Source organism: Saccostrea cucullata, unplaced genomic scaffold (genome assembly GCF_032062105.1).
Source record: "Saccostrea cucullata isolate Sc308-1 unplaced genomic scaffold, CSIRO_AGI_Scuc_v1 ctg1349, whole genome shotgun sequence".
NCBI classification, from domain to species: Eukaryota; Metazoa; Mollusca; class Bivalvia; order Ostreida; family Ostreidae; genus Saccostrea; species Saccostrea cuccullata.
The window spans coordinates 50,605-64,808 of NW_026924468.1; the positions used below are offsets into that span (position 1 = coordinate 50,605).

At 36.0% G+C, this 14,204-nt stretch overlaps 2 protein-coding genes across 2 annotated transcripts; one reads left to right on the plus strand and one right to left on the minus strand.

The window, feature by feature from the left end:
* The first annotated feature begins 233 nt into the window (after positions 1 to 233).
* Positions 234 to 3,425, plus strand: LOC134266501 (uncharacterized). The gene is made up of 5 exons (XM_062748725.1): positions 234 to 408; positions 1,843 to 1,974; positions 2,093 to 2,221; positions 2,363 to 2,432; positions 2,829 to 3,425. Exons 1-5 carry the CDS (start codon positions 265 to 267, stop codon positions 3,260 to 3,262), a joined length of 909 nt encoding a protein of 302 aa, XP_062604709.1. The 5' UTR covers positions 234 to 264; the 3' UTR covers positions 3,263 to 3,425.
* A 1,194-nt stretch (positions 3,426 to 4,619) lies between these two features.
* Positions 4,620 to 9,822, minus strand: LOC134266502 (perlucin-like protein). The gene is made up of 5 exons (XM_062748726.1): positions 9,779 to 9,822; positions 9,317 to 9,420; positions 7,487 to 7,589; positions 4,857 to 5,064; positions 4,620 to 4,730 (listed from the first exon to the last, which is right to left on the minus strand). The coding sequence occupies exons 2-5, from the start codon at positions 9,317 to 9,319 to the stop codon at positions 4,700 to 4,702; spliced, it is 345 nt and encodes a 114-aa protein (XP_062604710.1). The 5' UTR covers positions 9,320 to 9,420; positions 9,779 to 9,822; the 3' UTR covers positions 4,620 to 4,699.
* Between the last annotated feature and the right edge of the window lie 4,382 nt (positions 9,823 to 14,204).

Genomic DNA, 14,204 nt, shown 5'->3' on the forward strand with positions numbered 1-14,204 from the left:
CGAAAAAAAAAACTTTGCAAAACCTTAATGTGCCTCCATATTTTTTTCATTAACACCTTTCAGCTTCCATATTTTTAGGGGGGGAAAAATCTTAAAATTGCGTTTTATTTATCCTCTCTTTCTTTACTTACAGGATGTAAAACCTGTTATAAAAATACAATGACACACATCAATATGCTAAATAAAGTCTTTATACGAAACTATCGCAAAACGTAAACAAACGATTTCGTAAGAAGTTTGCGAGGTCCTCAGCCCTGGCTCAAAATGAGAACGCTTCGGTCCTGCATCCGACAAGCCTTTAGACTGAAACAATTTCCAGGAAATCCAGGTTTCCGGAGATTCCTTCGTATTCTGACGGGATCACATCTCACATTCTTTATGGTGTCAAGAGCCGCCACAACACTAGAGGTAAGCAGAGGAAAACCGAATTTTCTCGGTTATTTAAGGAATCACTGTCTAGTTAGGAGGGTATGTCAGGGACATCAACAATAGTGGGAAACATGGGATAATTTGCTTCGCCCGTTATGCTAAAATTATCCCATGTTTCCCACTATTGTTGATGTCCCTGGCATACCCTCCTAACTAGACAGTGATTCCTTATATTTCCATTTCATTGTGAAATAAAATTGTAGATTTAGACTTTAAAAATGTAGATAGATAGATTTAAATCACATGATGACTTCCATGCCAATTTCAATAGTACTCGCCAACCGACGTCAAACACAAAGGCAGCCGCACGAGATATACATGCATATTTGGCCTCCTTTAAGCGTCAGGCACAGAGACAGATGCGCACGAGAATTGCATGCGTATTAGGCCTCCTTAGCTCCCGACCTATCGACCTGCCTAATTTACATTCCGGCAGAATTATCAAGAAATAAACTACCCCTAACTTTCAAAGAGTTATCACAGAGAGAAAAATTAGAAATGGAAATATTATCACATGTAGCTTGTATTTGTTCAATATGATTTTGAGTGAAGCCCATTATATGGAAACTCATTCCCATCTGTTCTGATGTATTTTTCATAAATGGTACTGTATCACACTAGCACACGCATGGCGCAGTGGTTAGAGCGTCTGGCTGGCTGTTCTAGAGTCGAGAAATAAGATCGAGTTGATCCTTATGTCGTGGGTTCGAATCCCACTGTGGGAGATTGAGACTGGTCCTTTGGTTGAGACTGTATAAACCCAGGTCCCGTATCGTAGAAGATGCTGGCACGTAAAAAAGACCCCTCACTGCTCGTTTTTGACCTGAGTACTGGACAAAAATTTGCATCTCTCCACCAGTAAGCGGTGGTGAGTAAAAAATTGTTGAGAGGGAAATTAAGCAACATACAATTGATCAAAACCACAATCGGGATCAGGAACTTGTAGTATAACAAACAGGAGAAAAATGCACTGGACCAGAATGGGACGTACCACATTCATCCCTTTTTATAGGTCTTGAGCCCCCTGAAGACACCAAGGCTCTTTCTCGGTCTCTAAAGACTATACATAAATATTGTCAATAGGATATACTGTAAACCAACTTTTATATTCGCGTACAAGAAATTATCGCGAGGTTCACGAAAGCCACTTCATCGTGAATATTTCTCGTCGCGAACTGGTCCTTAGTGTCTTTTTCAGATCAAAAAAAGGCTTGATCACAAAAATAATCATCACGAATTAGTTTATCCCTGGTAAATTGCGAAATGAATTCGTCACAAATAAAAGTTGGTTTTACAGTATAGGTGGTCCCCATCGGCAAGAACTGTGAAATCAATGATTCGTAGCAAATTTTTGACTTCAAGTTTTAGAAATGAATTTTATAGTTTATTATAACTATTCTTTTTTCTCCCCAGATTCCCAGTCTGGATGACTATTCTACCTCACAACTTCTCCAGAACTCCAGTATAGCCAGTGCTGAGGCGGCGTCAACTCTGTTAACTTATGTGACCGTTGCTCTGTTTAATGCTGAAAAGGAATATACAAAGGTACAAGATGTATTGAGATTTTTTATGGCAAGCTTGTCATTCAGGTGAATTTAGGGAACATTTTCATTGGTTAATAAATGCTACCAGTTTTGAAACTGTTTATTTTTAACTTTTTAAGGGAATCTACATCCTGATAAAGTTGATGGAAGTGAGGCTGGAAAATCCAGGACACCCTGACCAGGATAAAATGGACGAACTGATCACAGAGTCCAGAATTAGTGTCAAGGCACTGAGGAAGAAGAGACAAGTATGTAGAGTGTCTCATGATCTTTACATTAAATACAGTAATTGAATTATTAAATTTTTACCTTTTAAAACTTTCAAATGACATAGTTTTTGAATTTTTTTGGTAGACGTATACATTTTAATGATGTGTGTTTATTTTTAGGACCTAGTGATGCTTCTATCGGTTTGTCAACGACTCGTCAATGATGCAGCAGAAGCTGCTTACATGGCAGGTAAATCTTTGATATCTAGAACAGCATCTTCACTAGCCAAGGGTTTCTGATATGCTACTCTTCTCATAAGCTTACGAGAAGAGTAGCATATCAGAAACCCTAAGCTAGCAAAGATGCTAGAACAGTACCTTACAGGTTATCTCCGGAGGGATAAGGTAAATTCCCTTTATATGTCTGTCAGAATTAACACCTGAAAAGTTCAGTTAAATTACATATATAACATTACCTGATATGTTTATCTTTAAATACAGGTATTTCAGGCATCATCATTTTTTTGTTATTTTTTATCGATAATACATGTTATAGATAAGGAAAATACCATAAAAAGGGAAAAAATTATAATGAGTACCGGTAGGTCACATTTAGAATCAATGATAAAGATATTTGTTTTTGTAGGAGCAGATTTCTCTGGATATTCTACCAACAACAAATTAACCAGTAGTGAGGCCTTTCTGAAGCCATGTGAAATGGAGAGAGTGATGGCGGAGTCACATCTAGCAGAAATGGAGGCACGAGTCATCGAGGTGGAGTCAAAACGTGCCAAAGAAGAGGAAGCTGAGGACCAACAGGAAGAGGAAGTCAGGGACAAACAGGAAGAGGAAGTTAGTGATAGACAGGAACTGGAAGTGACTTCTAAAAACAAAACACCAGAAGAAAACATAACAGAGGAATCTGAACCGGAAGTCATGAGTGAGAAGATGAGTGACCTTCAGACAGACGGTGATACCCCTGTCACTGACAGTTCAAGTGGCGCGTCTCCTGACCTCAGAATGAACTATGTAGAGACGTTCAATATAGGCTCAGAAGATGAATCGTTAGAGGATGATTAATTAGTTAATTAAAATGAATAGTATTTTGATGAAAAAAATCTTTTTAAGCTTATTTTGATTGATTCAATAATGGTTTAGATACACATTGAAGATGCATTGGTACCTTCTTTTATTTTGATATGTGAATTTGTGAATCAAATTATGTATCAGTTTATATACATATCTAGATATTTATGTAAAAGCTTGATAATATTAAGATTTGGTTGTGTGACAGTAAGTTATCATGGGCTTTGCCTCGGGTTCGTGACGTACATGTATGTCAGAGAGGAAAAGGGAGGGGGGTCATACCAAATTAACAAGTGGTGCTCAGCTGATATGTCACGAAAAGTGGTCAGTAAATCCTCTGTTTATATTGATAAGGAATTTAAAGAATGAAATAAAAGAGTTTAACTCTTCAAACCTAGACAAAGGGCTATGGGTGATAATGCAATGGAATTTTTTTTTAAAAATCCTAGTAAATGTACAGGAAAAGGTAAATGTTACAGAAAAAAAATTGTAGTAACTGCTTAGGTCAAAAATATGTATTTAACCAAGTTTTGTAAGCCAGGGGTTAAGAAAAGTTAACAATTATTAATGTTATTACTGATCTTGACATACAAAACAAAAATGAACTTTCATTTTTAGATTGGACTAGAGTATTTTTATCTTCTCACAAAGACACCTGTGTCTGACATTATATGAACGTTATTCTTAAGTAGAAACATCATAGTCTGTCAGAAGCATGTTTGTATGAACAGAAATAACTGCCAATCAAACTGGGCAAACGGCAAAAAATGACTTCCTTTTATTGCTTACTGGTTGATTCAGTAGTGCCGAAGGAGAGTCTTTTTCATTTTTTTAACTAGCATGGCTTGAAATAAAGAAAGACATAAAAGCAGTCAATCATTAATATCTATAATCATTTATTCTGTGCTTTGAATTATATCACAGAGTTGCAGCTTTATGTATGTAGAGTTGTGAAGTAAAAAGTATGTTTTTGGGTACGTCGCGGGTTCGAATCCCAATGCTGGTCGGCCTTCTGATGAGACCGTTAATTAAATCGTGGTCCCCGTTGCAGTCATCGTCGCAAACCACGGCAAAAGTGTACGATCCTCTCACGTCACAATAGAGAGGTGTAAATATTCAACATTACGACACTTTTTGTGATCAAGCAGCCACGGGTAGAGAGAGCTACATGTATATGCGAACTCCAGACCGTGGCTTGAGACGATGCGTCGCAGTAGATGCAATTAAAAAAAAGCACAAAAAGATGAATTGTCTTTAAATGAATCTTCAAGAAATATATTGAATTTACATCCTTAATGTTTAAATATAAATTGCAAATCTTTGTCCAATTCTGTCTTTAAAATAAAAAAAAAATAGTCATGAATGTTTTATTGATTGGTTTACAAGAAATGATTGTAACTTTTTTTATTTTGCCACAACTCTCCATTCCTCTTATCCAATGACTGATACTTCTTCCTTTATGCTGAAAAAAATGAAGCAAGAAAACTTAAGAAAAACTGAAGATTCAAAACCAAATCAAAAACTATCGGTATACTGAAAAGAAAAAAAAAAGAATACGAAACGGCATGAAGTCAATTACTATAGAAACCTTTTTTCACAAATGTAGTTCATTTTGGCTGTACAATCTACATCGTTCCAGTGCCACGAGTAATTGATTCCAAAAGTGGCACAGTCCTCGTCATTGCCATTGTTTGGTTCCCCCGGGTACCAGTCCATGAAGGTCGCGTTCGATTGAGTCGACATCCAGCGCCAGTGCCCCTCCGCTACTAGGTCTGTCATCCCCATCCAAAAATCAACTACAGAGATATGGGTCATGCTGAGTTATAGAGTACATCCAAACTGACTGGTTCAAAGTTTTGAGTCGATTCTTTGTCAATCAGTTGGTCGGGACTGGGCAGATGATTTTGTAAAAATGACCTGATGTGTAGCCCGTCACCGGTCTCTATCAGTGGAAAATTCCTGAAGGGGGCATTAATCAACCTACAATCGGTCAATCTATCCCTAATTTAAACGTAGCTGCAGAACTGAAGCCCTCCGAAAAAATATATTGCCGGACAGACCGGAGGGCTACAGTGCCACCCATTGAAAAAACTGTACATTTATTGCGCATAAAAAGATGCGCTTAGGCCGGAATTAAAAATATCTTTGTTTCCCCTAACCCGACCCTAAATTCTCCATTTGGGTTGGTAGGTAGGTGAACAATTTTATTTTTGAAAATACATTCTAAAATTTAATGGAAAATTACCTTTATAAATAAGAAAAGTACATAAGAAAAGTACAAAAGAATGCGATTTGTGAACAAAATGCTAAGTATCGTACATATGCCGTTTAAAAGCAAAATTCATGATTAAATAATTCACAACTGTTATTTAGTTGAACTTGTGAAATATCTCACGCCATTACATTTATATAAATTGAATAAAATAGACAAGATTCTCAAATACGCAAAGACCAGACATACAAGTTAATTTTTTTAAACCTTCCATCAGCCTTCAGAGCTTATAGACAATCAATGTACTTTTTTGAGGGCCATGAGATTTGCAGTGGTCTGAAGCATTTTGCTTTAGAGTTAAGAAGTAAGTGGTTAATTTTAAATCGCAGGTTAAAATCCCATTGAGTAACGTTGATAACGGTCCTTCAAAGGGGACCATAAAAACTTATGTTCAGTGTCGCAGAAGATGCTGGCTAAAAAAAGATCCCCCACTGCTTAATGGCAAAAAAGTGCTAAATTTGGAGCAATGCGGAAATGTTTAAATGTCGTCTTAACAAATTTCGAAGGGATTTAAAGCAAAGAAACAACCAATCTTCAAGGGCCTAATTAAAGAAAAATACACTGGACGTCTCAGGAAGCTGAATCTTGATTTCAAAACTATTTGGAAAGAGTTTGTTAACAATATTTAATTGAATCAAACCGAATCTACAATTGATAAAAATGATATACACAATGTCATAGTCACGAAGTTTAACACTAAATAAAGGCATGAAGAAAGGACATCTGAATTATACTTATCAGGATGAATATGCAGACATAATTACAACAACTCCTATGGTCCCATAATGGCATATAGTGCAAAAAGTCCATTATATATATCCAATTACTATGTGAAAACCGAGGAGTAGCAAACATAGGGACATAGATGAACTGGTTATTAGATCAAAACTCAAATTAAATAAAATGCAGTGAAATTGAATGATGTGTTCATCAGGTGGGCCCCTCATCTACTCATGAGGCGGGCCTTACCATGTATTACGTACCATAAATTCAAAGACAAGTATGTTTGTTTGTTGTTTAACGTCCCTTTTGAAAATTTATTCACTCACATGGAGACGCCAAGACACCTCCGAAACACTGTTAATTTATCATGGTAAATTTTATTATCGAATTGTTTCAAGAGTGAAGAATTCCAAATAGCTAAAAGCATAGGATTGCAAAGTCGCCATTGTTTCATGAAGAGCTTATGCCCTGTAATCATATCTGGACGTCATTTTGTTTCCAACAAATGCTTAAAAATCACAGTAGAACAATGTCGGCCGTTCTGATAAAAACTGATTTTGATGAAATTGTATTTTATAAAACTTGCTTAACAATAAAAAAAATATTTGAATCTTCTTATTCAAAAATTGCTATATATCTTATTGTAGGATATTCTGATATCATGCCTATGTTAAAATTTCAAAGGAATCTTTTCAGTCGTCGCGATTTAATTGGGTCGGTCGCGTTAGGGGAAACAAAGGTATTTTTTATTTTGGCCTTAGTTCTGGATTAATTCTTCCAAATTCTTACTTAAATTGCAAAAAGCCAGATTTCCAAAAATTCCGTACTCCTCTATCAAGTATACTGGTAGTTTATATCTGCACGAAGCGCATTGGACCGAATTATCGTGCAAACCAAAATGGCAGTATAAAGAGACAAAATTTTCGAAGATCTCAATTTCAGAGCCAGGAGGCCTATTCACAACAATTATAAGGAATGTTTTGTTGTGGAACCAGGGAAAGAATATGCTAGGAACACACAGATAGTCAAATTTTGAGATGACAGTTTTAAAAACATGGAGAAATAAACCGAGAAACAGCGCACTTTTTTGTGCGTAATAAATATACAGTTTTTTCAATGGATGGCACTGTAGCTCTCCTGTCTGTCAATATAATTTTTTCGGAGAGATACAGTTCTGCAGCTAATTTAAGACATGTTTCTCGCAGACTTTATATACGTTATACCTGACGACTGTCTTCCTATATCAAACAGATGAAGACGAAGGTAACTATTCTCCTCTGATGTTTCCACTTCTACCAGCTTGGCCTGGAGGGCTTGACAGTATAGCTATAAAAAAGTTAAAGAATCAAATACAAAGTTGAAATGTATGGAATAGGCCTACTGTATATATTTATAAAAATTAAATACATAAAAATTAGTTTAAAGATCATATTTCAAACATAATGGCTGTATAGTAATATGATCTTTAAACTAAGGTTACTATACAGCCATTATGTTTAAAATATGATTTATGTACAAATTTTGCTAAGACGATAGTAACAAGAGGCCCATGGGCCACATCGCTCACCCGAGCATTGTGGCTAGGAAAAAGTAGTAATTGGTTTACTATTGAAAAGTTTGAATCCAAAAGTTTGGCCCCGCCCTACCCCCGGGGGTCATGATTTGAACAAACTTGAATCTACACTACCTGAGGATGCTTCCATATAAATATGAGCAATTATGGCTTTGCTATTCTTGAGAAGAAGATTTTTAAAGAATTTTCCTTTATATATCTATGTAAAACTTTGGTCGGCCATTGTGGCCCCGCCCTACCCCCGGGGGTCACAATTTGAACAAACTTGAATCTACACTACCTGGGAATGCTTCCATATAAATATGAGCAATTCTGGCTTTGCTGTTCTTAAGAAGAAGATTTTTAAAGAATTTCCTATATATTTCTATGTAAAACTTTGGTAGGCCATTGTGGCCCCGCCCTACCCCCGGAGGTCATGATTTTGAAAAATTTGAATTTACACTACCTGGGGATGCTTCCATATAAATATGAGCAATTATGGCTCTGCTGTTCTTGAGAAGAAGATTTTTAAAGAATTTTCCTATATATTTCTATATAAAACTTTGGTCGGCCATTGTGGCCCCGCCCTACCCCCGGGGGTCATGATTTGAACAAATTTGAATCTACACTACCTGGGGATGCTTCCATATAAATATGAGCAATTATGGCTTTGCTGTTCTTGAGAAGAAGATTTTTAAAGAATTTTCCTATATATTTCTATATAAAACTTTGGTCGGCCATTGTGGCCCCGCCCTACCCCGGGGGACATGATTTGAACAAACTTGAATTTACACTTATGCTTCCATATACACAATTATGGCTCTGCTGTTCTTGAGAAGAAGATTTTTAAAGAATTTTCCCATAACTATATAAAACTTTCCTGGCACAGTGGTTCTTAAGAAGAAGATTTTTAAAACATACCACCAAATTTTCACTAATTCTCAATTATCTCCCCTTGAATAATGGCATGGCCCTTTATTTGAACAAACTTGAATCCCCTTTACCCAAGGATGCTTTGTGGCAAGTTTGGTTGAAATTGGCTCAGCGGTTCTTGAGAAGAAGTCGAAAATGTGAAAAGTTTACGGACAGACAGACAGACGGACGGACACCGGACAAAATGTGATCAGAAAAGCTCACTTGAGCCTTCGGCTCAGGTGAACTAAAAACAGTTGATTAAATACATGTACGTGTATTTTCAAACTTTAAATATATTGGTTATTCATTGCATTTGTTTTATTCTTTTCAAGGCGTACTATATGTTGAAACAGGATATATTTTTATGTCCAGGGACCCGTTTTACTAAAGAACACACGACAAAGACAAAAATGTGTATTGTTTTTGTTCCTTAGTTTCAAAATAACGTCCCTTCAAGAATGTTCACTCATATTAAGACGCCAACACTTGCGATGGAGTAGAAATGGGACCCCGGAATATAATCAGGAAAGGAGCTCGTTATGTTTTTCATGGTTTTTGATTATAATCCCAATCGTCGTTACACTACCATTGCCTCCGTCCATCCGTCCGGGGCTCCAGTGATGAAGGCGTAACATGAGGATTCGTGGTGGACCCAGTCACCTGGGCAGGGATCAGCGCTAATAACAGACACTTCAACAGAAAAAATTGTGAACATTTAATCGTGGTTCATGCGTAATCTGGTTATACCTGTTAAGTTAATGTATATGAAAATCATACAAATACATAAATATGTTTAGTGGCACTTCAAATGCTAAAACCATGCTACAAAGAATGTTATAAAACGAATATACTAGCCTGTGAAAAGGAAAAGGAATAATCTAATTGTCATTTCCTGAAGACGTTAGACGCAGAACTTGTTTTATCTTATCTTGATTGTTATACCGACATTCACTATTGAAAGGTGAAAACAATAAGACGTAATCAGGTTAAAAAAAGAATTGAAATCCAACAAAAAAAACCTCATCGTTAACAGAGCAAAAACACGGACCTCTTGAAATTACCAGAACTGAGATCAGGTGCCAAGGTGGAGTAAGCATCCGTTCTCGACCGACTCAGTCTTATATTCTTTCTGTAGTTTAAGACTGAAAAGTACTAGTACCCATCCCTACCCACCCCTACCAAAAAGTGATGTTTTGAATTTAATAATAGGATGTATAGTATGGTACAACAACTAAGCTCCGCCTCATTCAAAGTATGGCTTATTTCAAAAGAGAAAGTACCGAATCATAACAAAAAGAGGAATAATTTAAAAATACACGTCGTAGGTAAAAATATGAAACCGAAAGTAAATACCCAACTCTATATAGTAAATAACTTGTGTGTAATACTAGTGGTTGATGTAATAACAAATTCATCACCATATATATAGTGAGCCTTCCATAGTCGAACAAAGGTAATTCATCTTAATTTAATATGTCAGCTACTTTATGCATGTATGTTGTTCGAAATGATCATATGCATCATGTACACAATTATATACTTATACCTGATCACCTTGTCTATCAATAGCATGGAGCATATCGGGAATCTATTTCTTGGATAATGATATGTACATAAGATTTGTCTCTGTAAAAATCTGATTTTTATTTCATTTCCTTTTTATCGAATGATGCATTATTGAATCTTTATCAATCATTAAATAACTAATTCATCATTTTTGTTTTAATGTCTCTCGATTTTCCTATGTACTACTTTTAAGATTAAAATCATATTGACCTTTGGATTTTTTTTATTTAAGGCTTCACCAAAGGTCAACTTGTCCAAATATTATTTTTACGATAACTCCAAAACTATGTGGTTTATAAAGTTAAAAGTTGTAAAGTTTACATATAAATATGCATAAATACATATATAAATGTATAATTGATTAAAAGATAGAAATCGCTTAAAATCAAATATTTAATTTTTTTTTTTTTTTTTTTTTTTTTTTGAGAAAAAAATATATAAAAAAATTTTGAACATTTTTTTTTAAATGCACCTGCTTAATTCTGTGATTTTAGTGAAAACCATCATTGCAGAAATAATATATGTTTATCAATGAAGGGCAAGTTGGACATAAATGGTCTCTGAAAGACTGTTATTGAAAGCATAAAATGTACCCGCCATTTGCGATGTACTTTCGTTTTCTTCTGCAATGATGTTCTTTACTAAAAATACGGAATTAATTAGGTGTATTTTTAAAATATATATTTGCATTTTTTAAAGAATTTTTCTCAATATTTTTATTATCAATATATGCATTTTTTAAAAGCATTTTTCCTCAATATTTTTATTTAAAAGTATTTATTATCAAGTGATACTTTCTATCTGTTAATCAATGATATATCTATAAACTGTATATGTTTTAACTTTATATACCACGTAGTTTTGGAGCTATTGTAAAAATAAATTTTTAACTTGACCTTTGGTGAAACCTTAATATCACATTGAATAAAAGTTTAAAAAGAGGCTGGCTCCAGAATTTCAGGTCAAGGGATATTGACAGAAAACAGAAAAAAATAAGGAATTTTTTCGAAAAAAAGGGAGATGCAAACCACTTAAAATTCAGTTTTAAAAATTTCTCGAGAGGGACGTTAAACAATATACAATACATTGGAAAAAAATTGAAAGGGGGGGGGGGCAGTAAATAATTTCCAACATACAACAAATTTGACAAGCAAAAAAGGGCATATGCCCTTTGCCCAAACACGAAAATCCTATTTCGTGTGTGTGTGTGGGGGGGGGGGGGGGTAGTTTTGATCAATGATGTTTAGAATTTGTTTCATAGAGCTCGCGTGGCGCAGTGGTAAGAACATCTGCTCTAAAGTCCCTAAGTGAGGAGTTGATTCTTACGTCCTGGGTTCGAATCCCGCTGTTGGACGCGGAGACCTGTCCCTCGGATATTTTTACCGAGGTCCCGTGTCACAATACGTGCTGGTACGAAATAGATCCCTCACTGCTCAAAGTACCGATCGAGTATAGGTCTCCACCGGCAAATGGTGGCGTCTCCATATGAGTAAAAATATCTCCAGAGGGATGTAAAACAACAAACAAAAAAAGGCAGAAGAAACACAATTCTTCAAAATTGACATTTTACTAATTCTAGAGTTGATGGATGCCGGTTGTGCTGCGGCATATATACAACAAAAATATCGAAGACTATTAAATATCTAGCAATACTGTATTTTTTTTTAAATGTCTATGTAAATTGTATATATGTATTTCTTTTAATATCTGTAACATGTGCTGTTTAAAATTTGACTTTGAATTTCGAGTCATGCATACTTGTGAGATGCGTCTTTGTTTCTTCTACAATTTTTTTTTAATTTCTATTACATCTTTAGAAAATGCTGCAGGCGGAACGTTATCTTCAGACAAAACTAAGATCCTACTACAAGACCTTAGAAGATCAGAGTAAAGCAGTTCCAAATGATGCCAGGCAGATCAGATACTGTAAATACATCACCAGATTCGCTTCTCATTTCGGAGCCGAGCGTTGTGAGGTGGTAGGGAGCACAATAGAGGGAACACGGCTCCGATCTCACAAAGACGAGGGAGACTATGATTATCTGATCATATCAGGAACCACCATTCCTGTAGAGGCTTTGGAACACAGAGAAGACATTCCTTGTTTTGTACGCATACTCTCAGATAAACTGAAAGTGTCTTTTTCTGGTGACCTTGTGGTAGATGGGAAGTACCTCCATAGTCGTATACTGAAAGATCTGGATAAAGAAGCGTTTAAAATAGTACGCGGGTTAGTTCATGTGATCTCAGTCCCTATACAGAGGAAGGGAAGCCTCTTACAACACATAGAATTTAATCATGAGGCCAAACCTGGAATAACACAAGAACATTTTGCTGGTGTTGAATTAGTCAATGAAAGTACATGTAGATCTAGATCTGGCGGGAAACTTTATCAAACAGAAGAAGATGTAGGCGCGTATGCTGGAGACACGGATCATTATTTTAGGTCAGTAGTTGAATCCAGCAATTTAACGTCTAGTATGAAGAACATTCTAATCAATCTGGTCAGTATGATTGCTGAATCGACTCCACAGGACACAATGCTTTTTCGATTTTTCGGTGGATTAATAGAGGCAGTTTCGTCCTCTGAATCGGGAGTATCTTCATCGCCGCAGAAATTATGTAGGCACTATCCACAGGAGGGTGCTGAAAACCTTGATGGTATGGATGAAAGATCTGATCGAAAATGCGTCGTGAGGTTCAATTATAAAAGCAGCAGGGATTTTATTGCTGCTTTTCTAATCGAAGGAAAGCTAAAGTGTCTTGATGAATGGAAACAGCGGATGATGAAAAGAGAGACAGCATATTGGCCAAAACTGGAGACTGTAGAAAAGATCTATAATTCAGAGGTGTATATTGTGGCCAAACCAGCTATTGTCGACCCAGAGCCGTTAATTGATTTCTGTCTGGGGTTTAATCAAGCAGAATTAATTTTAGCACATTCTCTGGGTGCTGACCAAAAACTGTGCCTGCTGATTTTGAAGTCTCTACAGAAAGGTTTCCTGGGAAGTTTCTCCAAGACTCTGACAACTTTTCACTGGAAAACTGCGTTTTATCATACCTGTGAACAAATAGACCCAGTCCTCTTTGATCGGGAATCAACATTACTATTGGCTCTTAACATGGTCCTATCTTATATGGCGGAATGTTTAGAGAAGGGGTGTCTAAGGCATTATTTCATAGAGAGCAATTTGATAGCACACATTTCACCAGAGGAGGCTACTGAAATACGAGAAAAAATCAATGAAATCATACAGGATCCTGAGGGTCCCCTACAAGTCTATTTCGATAAAACAGATAAGGAGAAGAAACAGACGGAATTAATTTCAGAAAAAGAGTTACGTCAAGTAAAACCAAATGATTCCGAGTCAGCTAAAAAGTCAAAGTCCCATAAACTCATCGAAATGTGGTCCCAGTTTCAGGAAGCATCGAAGAACGACGAATCTAAATTCACCAAGGCGCTTCTGGATACTTTGTATCTCGTTCTCGAAGAGGACACAGACTTCTACAAAAATATACCCAGGACCTCTACACAAAGTGGAGGGTTACCCCAACTATTAGCACAAGCTGCTCAATATAGAACGGGGAATTTTACAGACAGAGAAGAAAAGAAAAAGGCTCTTAACGAGCTTAGGTCTAGTGCTTTGCAAATGTTGTTTTCTACGAAAAGGAATTAAGATACAGTTGGACTGTATTAACTAATTATAAAATCTTTTAGCATAATGTGTTCATATTTTTAATACATTACCCTCCCTCCCCTTATTTATTGGCATTATGTTTACTTGACTCTTAGTAGTAAATAATTTTATTGTATCTTTTAACATGTATTGTATTGCCAGTTATATAAAACGCGATTGATGATATACATGTGCATAAATTAAAAAGCCAGAAGATATTAATTTTTTTCC

Excerpts from the sequence above, each read along its gene's own strand:
- LOC134266501 (XM_062748725.1), top strand. The coding sequence starts at position 265 with ATGAGAACGCTTCGGTCCTGCATCCGACAAGCCTTTAGACTGAAACAA. Across the intron at positions 409-1,842 it reads GAGCCGCCACAACACTAGAG|ATTCCCAGTCTGGATGACTA; the intron begins GTAAGCAGAGGA and ends TTTTCTCCCCAG. Across the intron at positions 1,975-2,092 it reads CTGAAAAGGAATATACAAAG|GGAATCTACATCCTGATAAA; the intron begins GTACAAGATGTA and ends TAACTTTTTAAG.
- LOC134266502 (XM_062748726.1), bottom strand. Across the intron at positions 5,065-7,486 it reads TATAGGAAGACAGTCGTCAG|TTGATTTTTGGATGGGGATG; the intron begins GTATAACGTATA and ends ATATCTCTGTAG. Across the intron at positions 4,731-4,856 it reads AACTACATTTGTGAAAAAAG|CATAAAGGAAGAAGTATCAG; the intron begins GTTTCTATAGTA and ends CATTTTTTTCAG.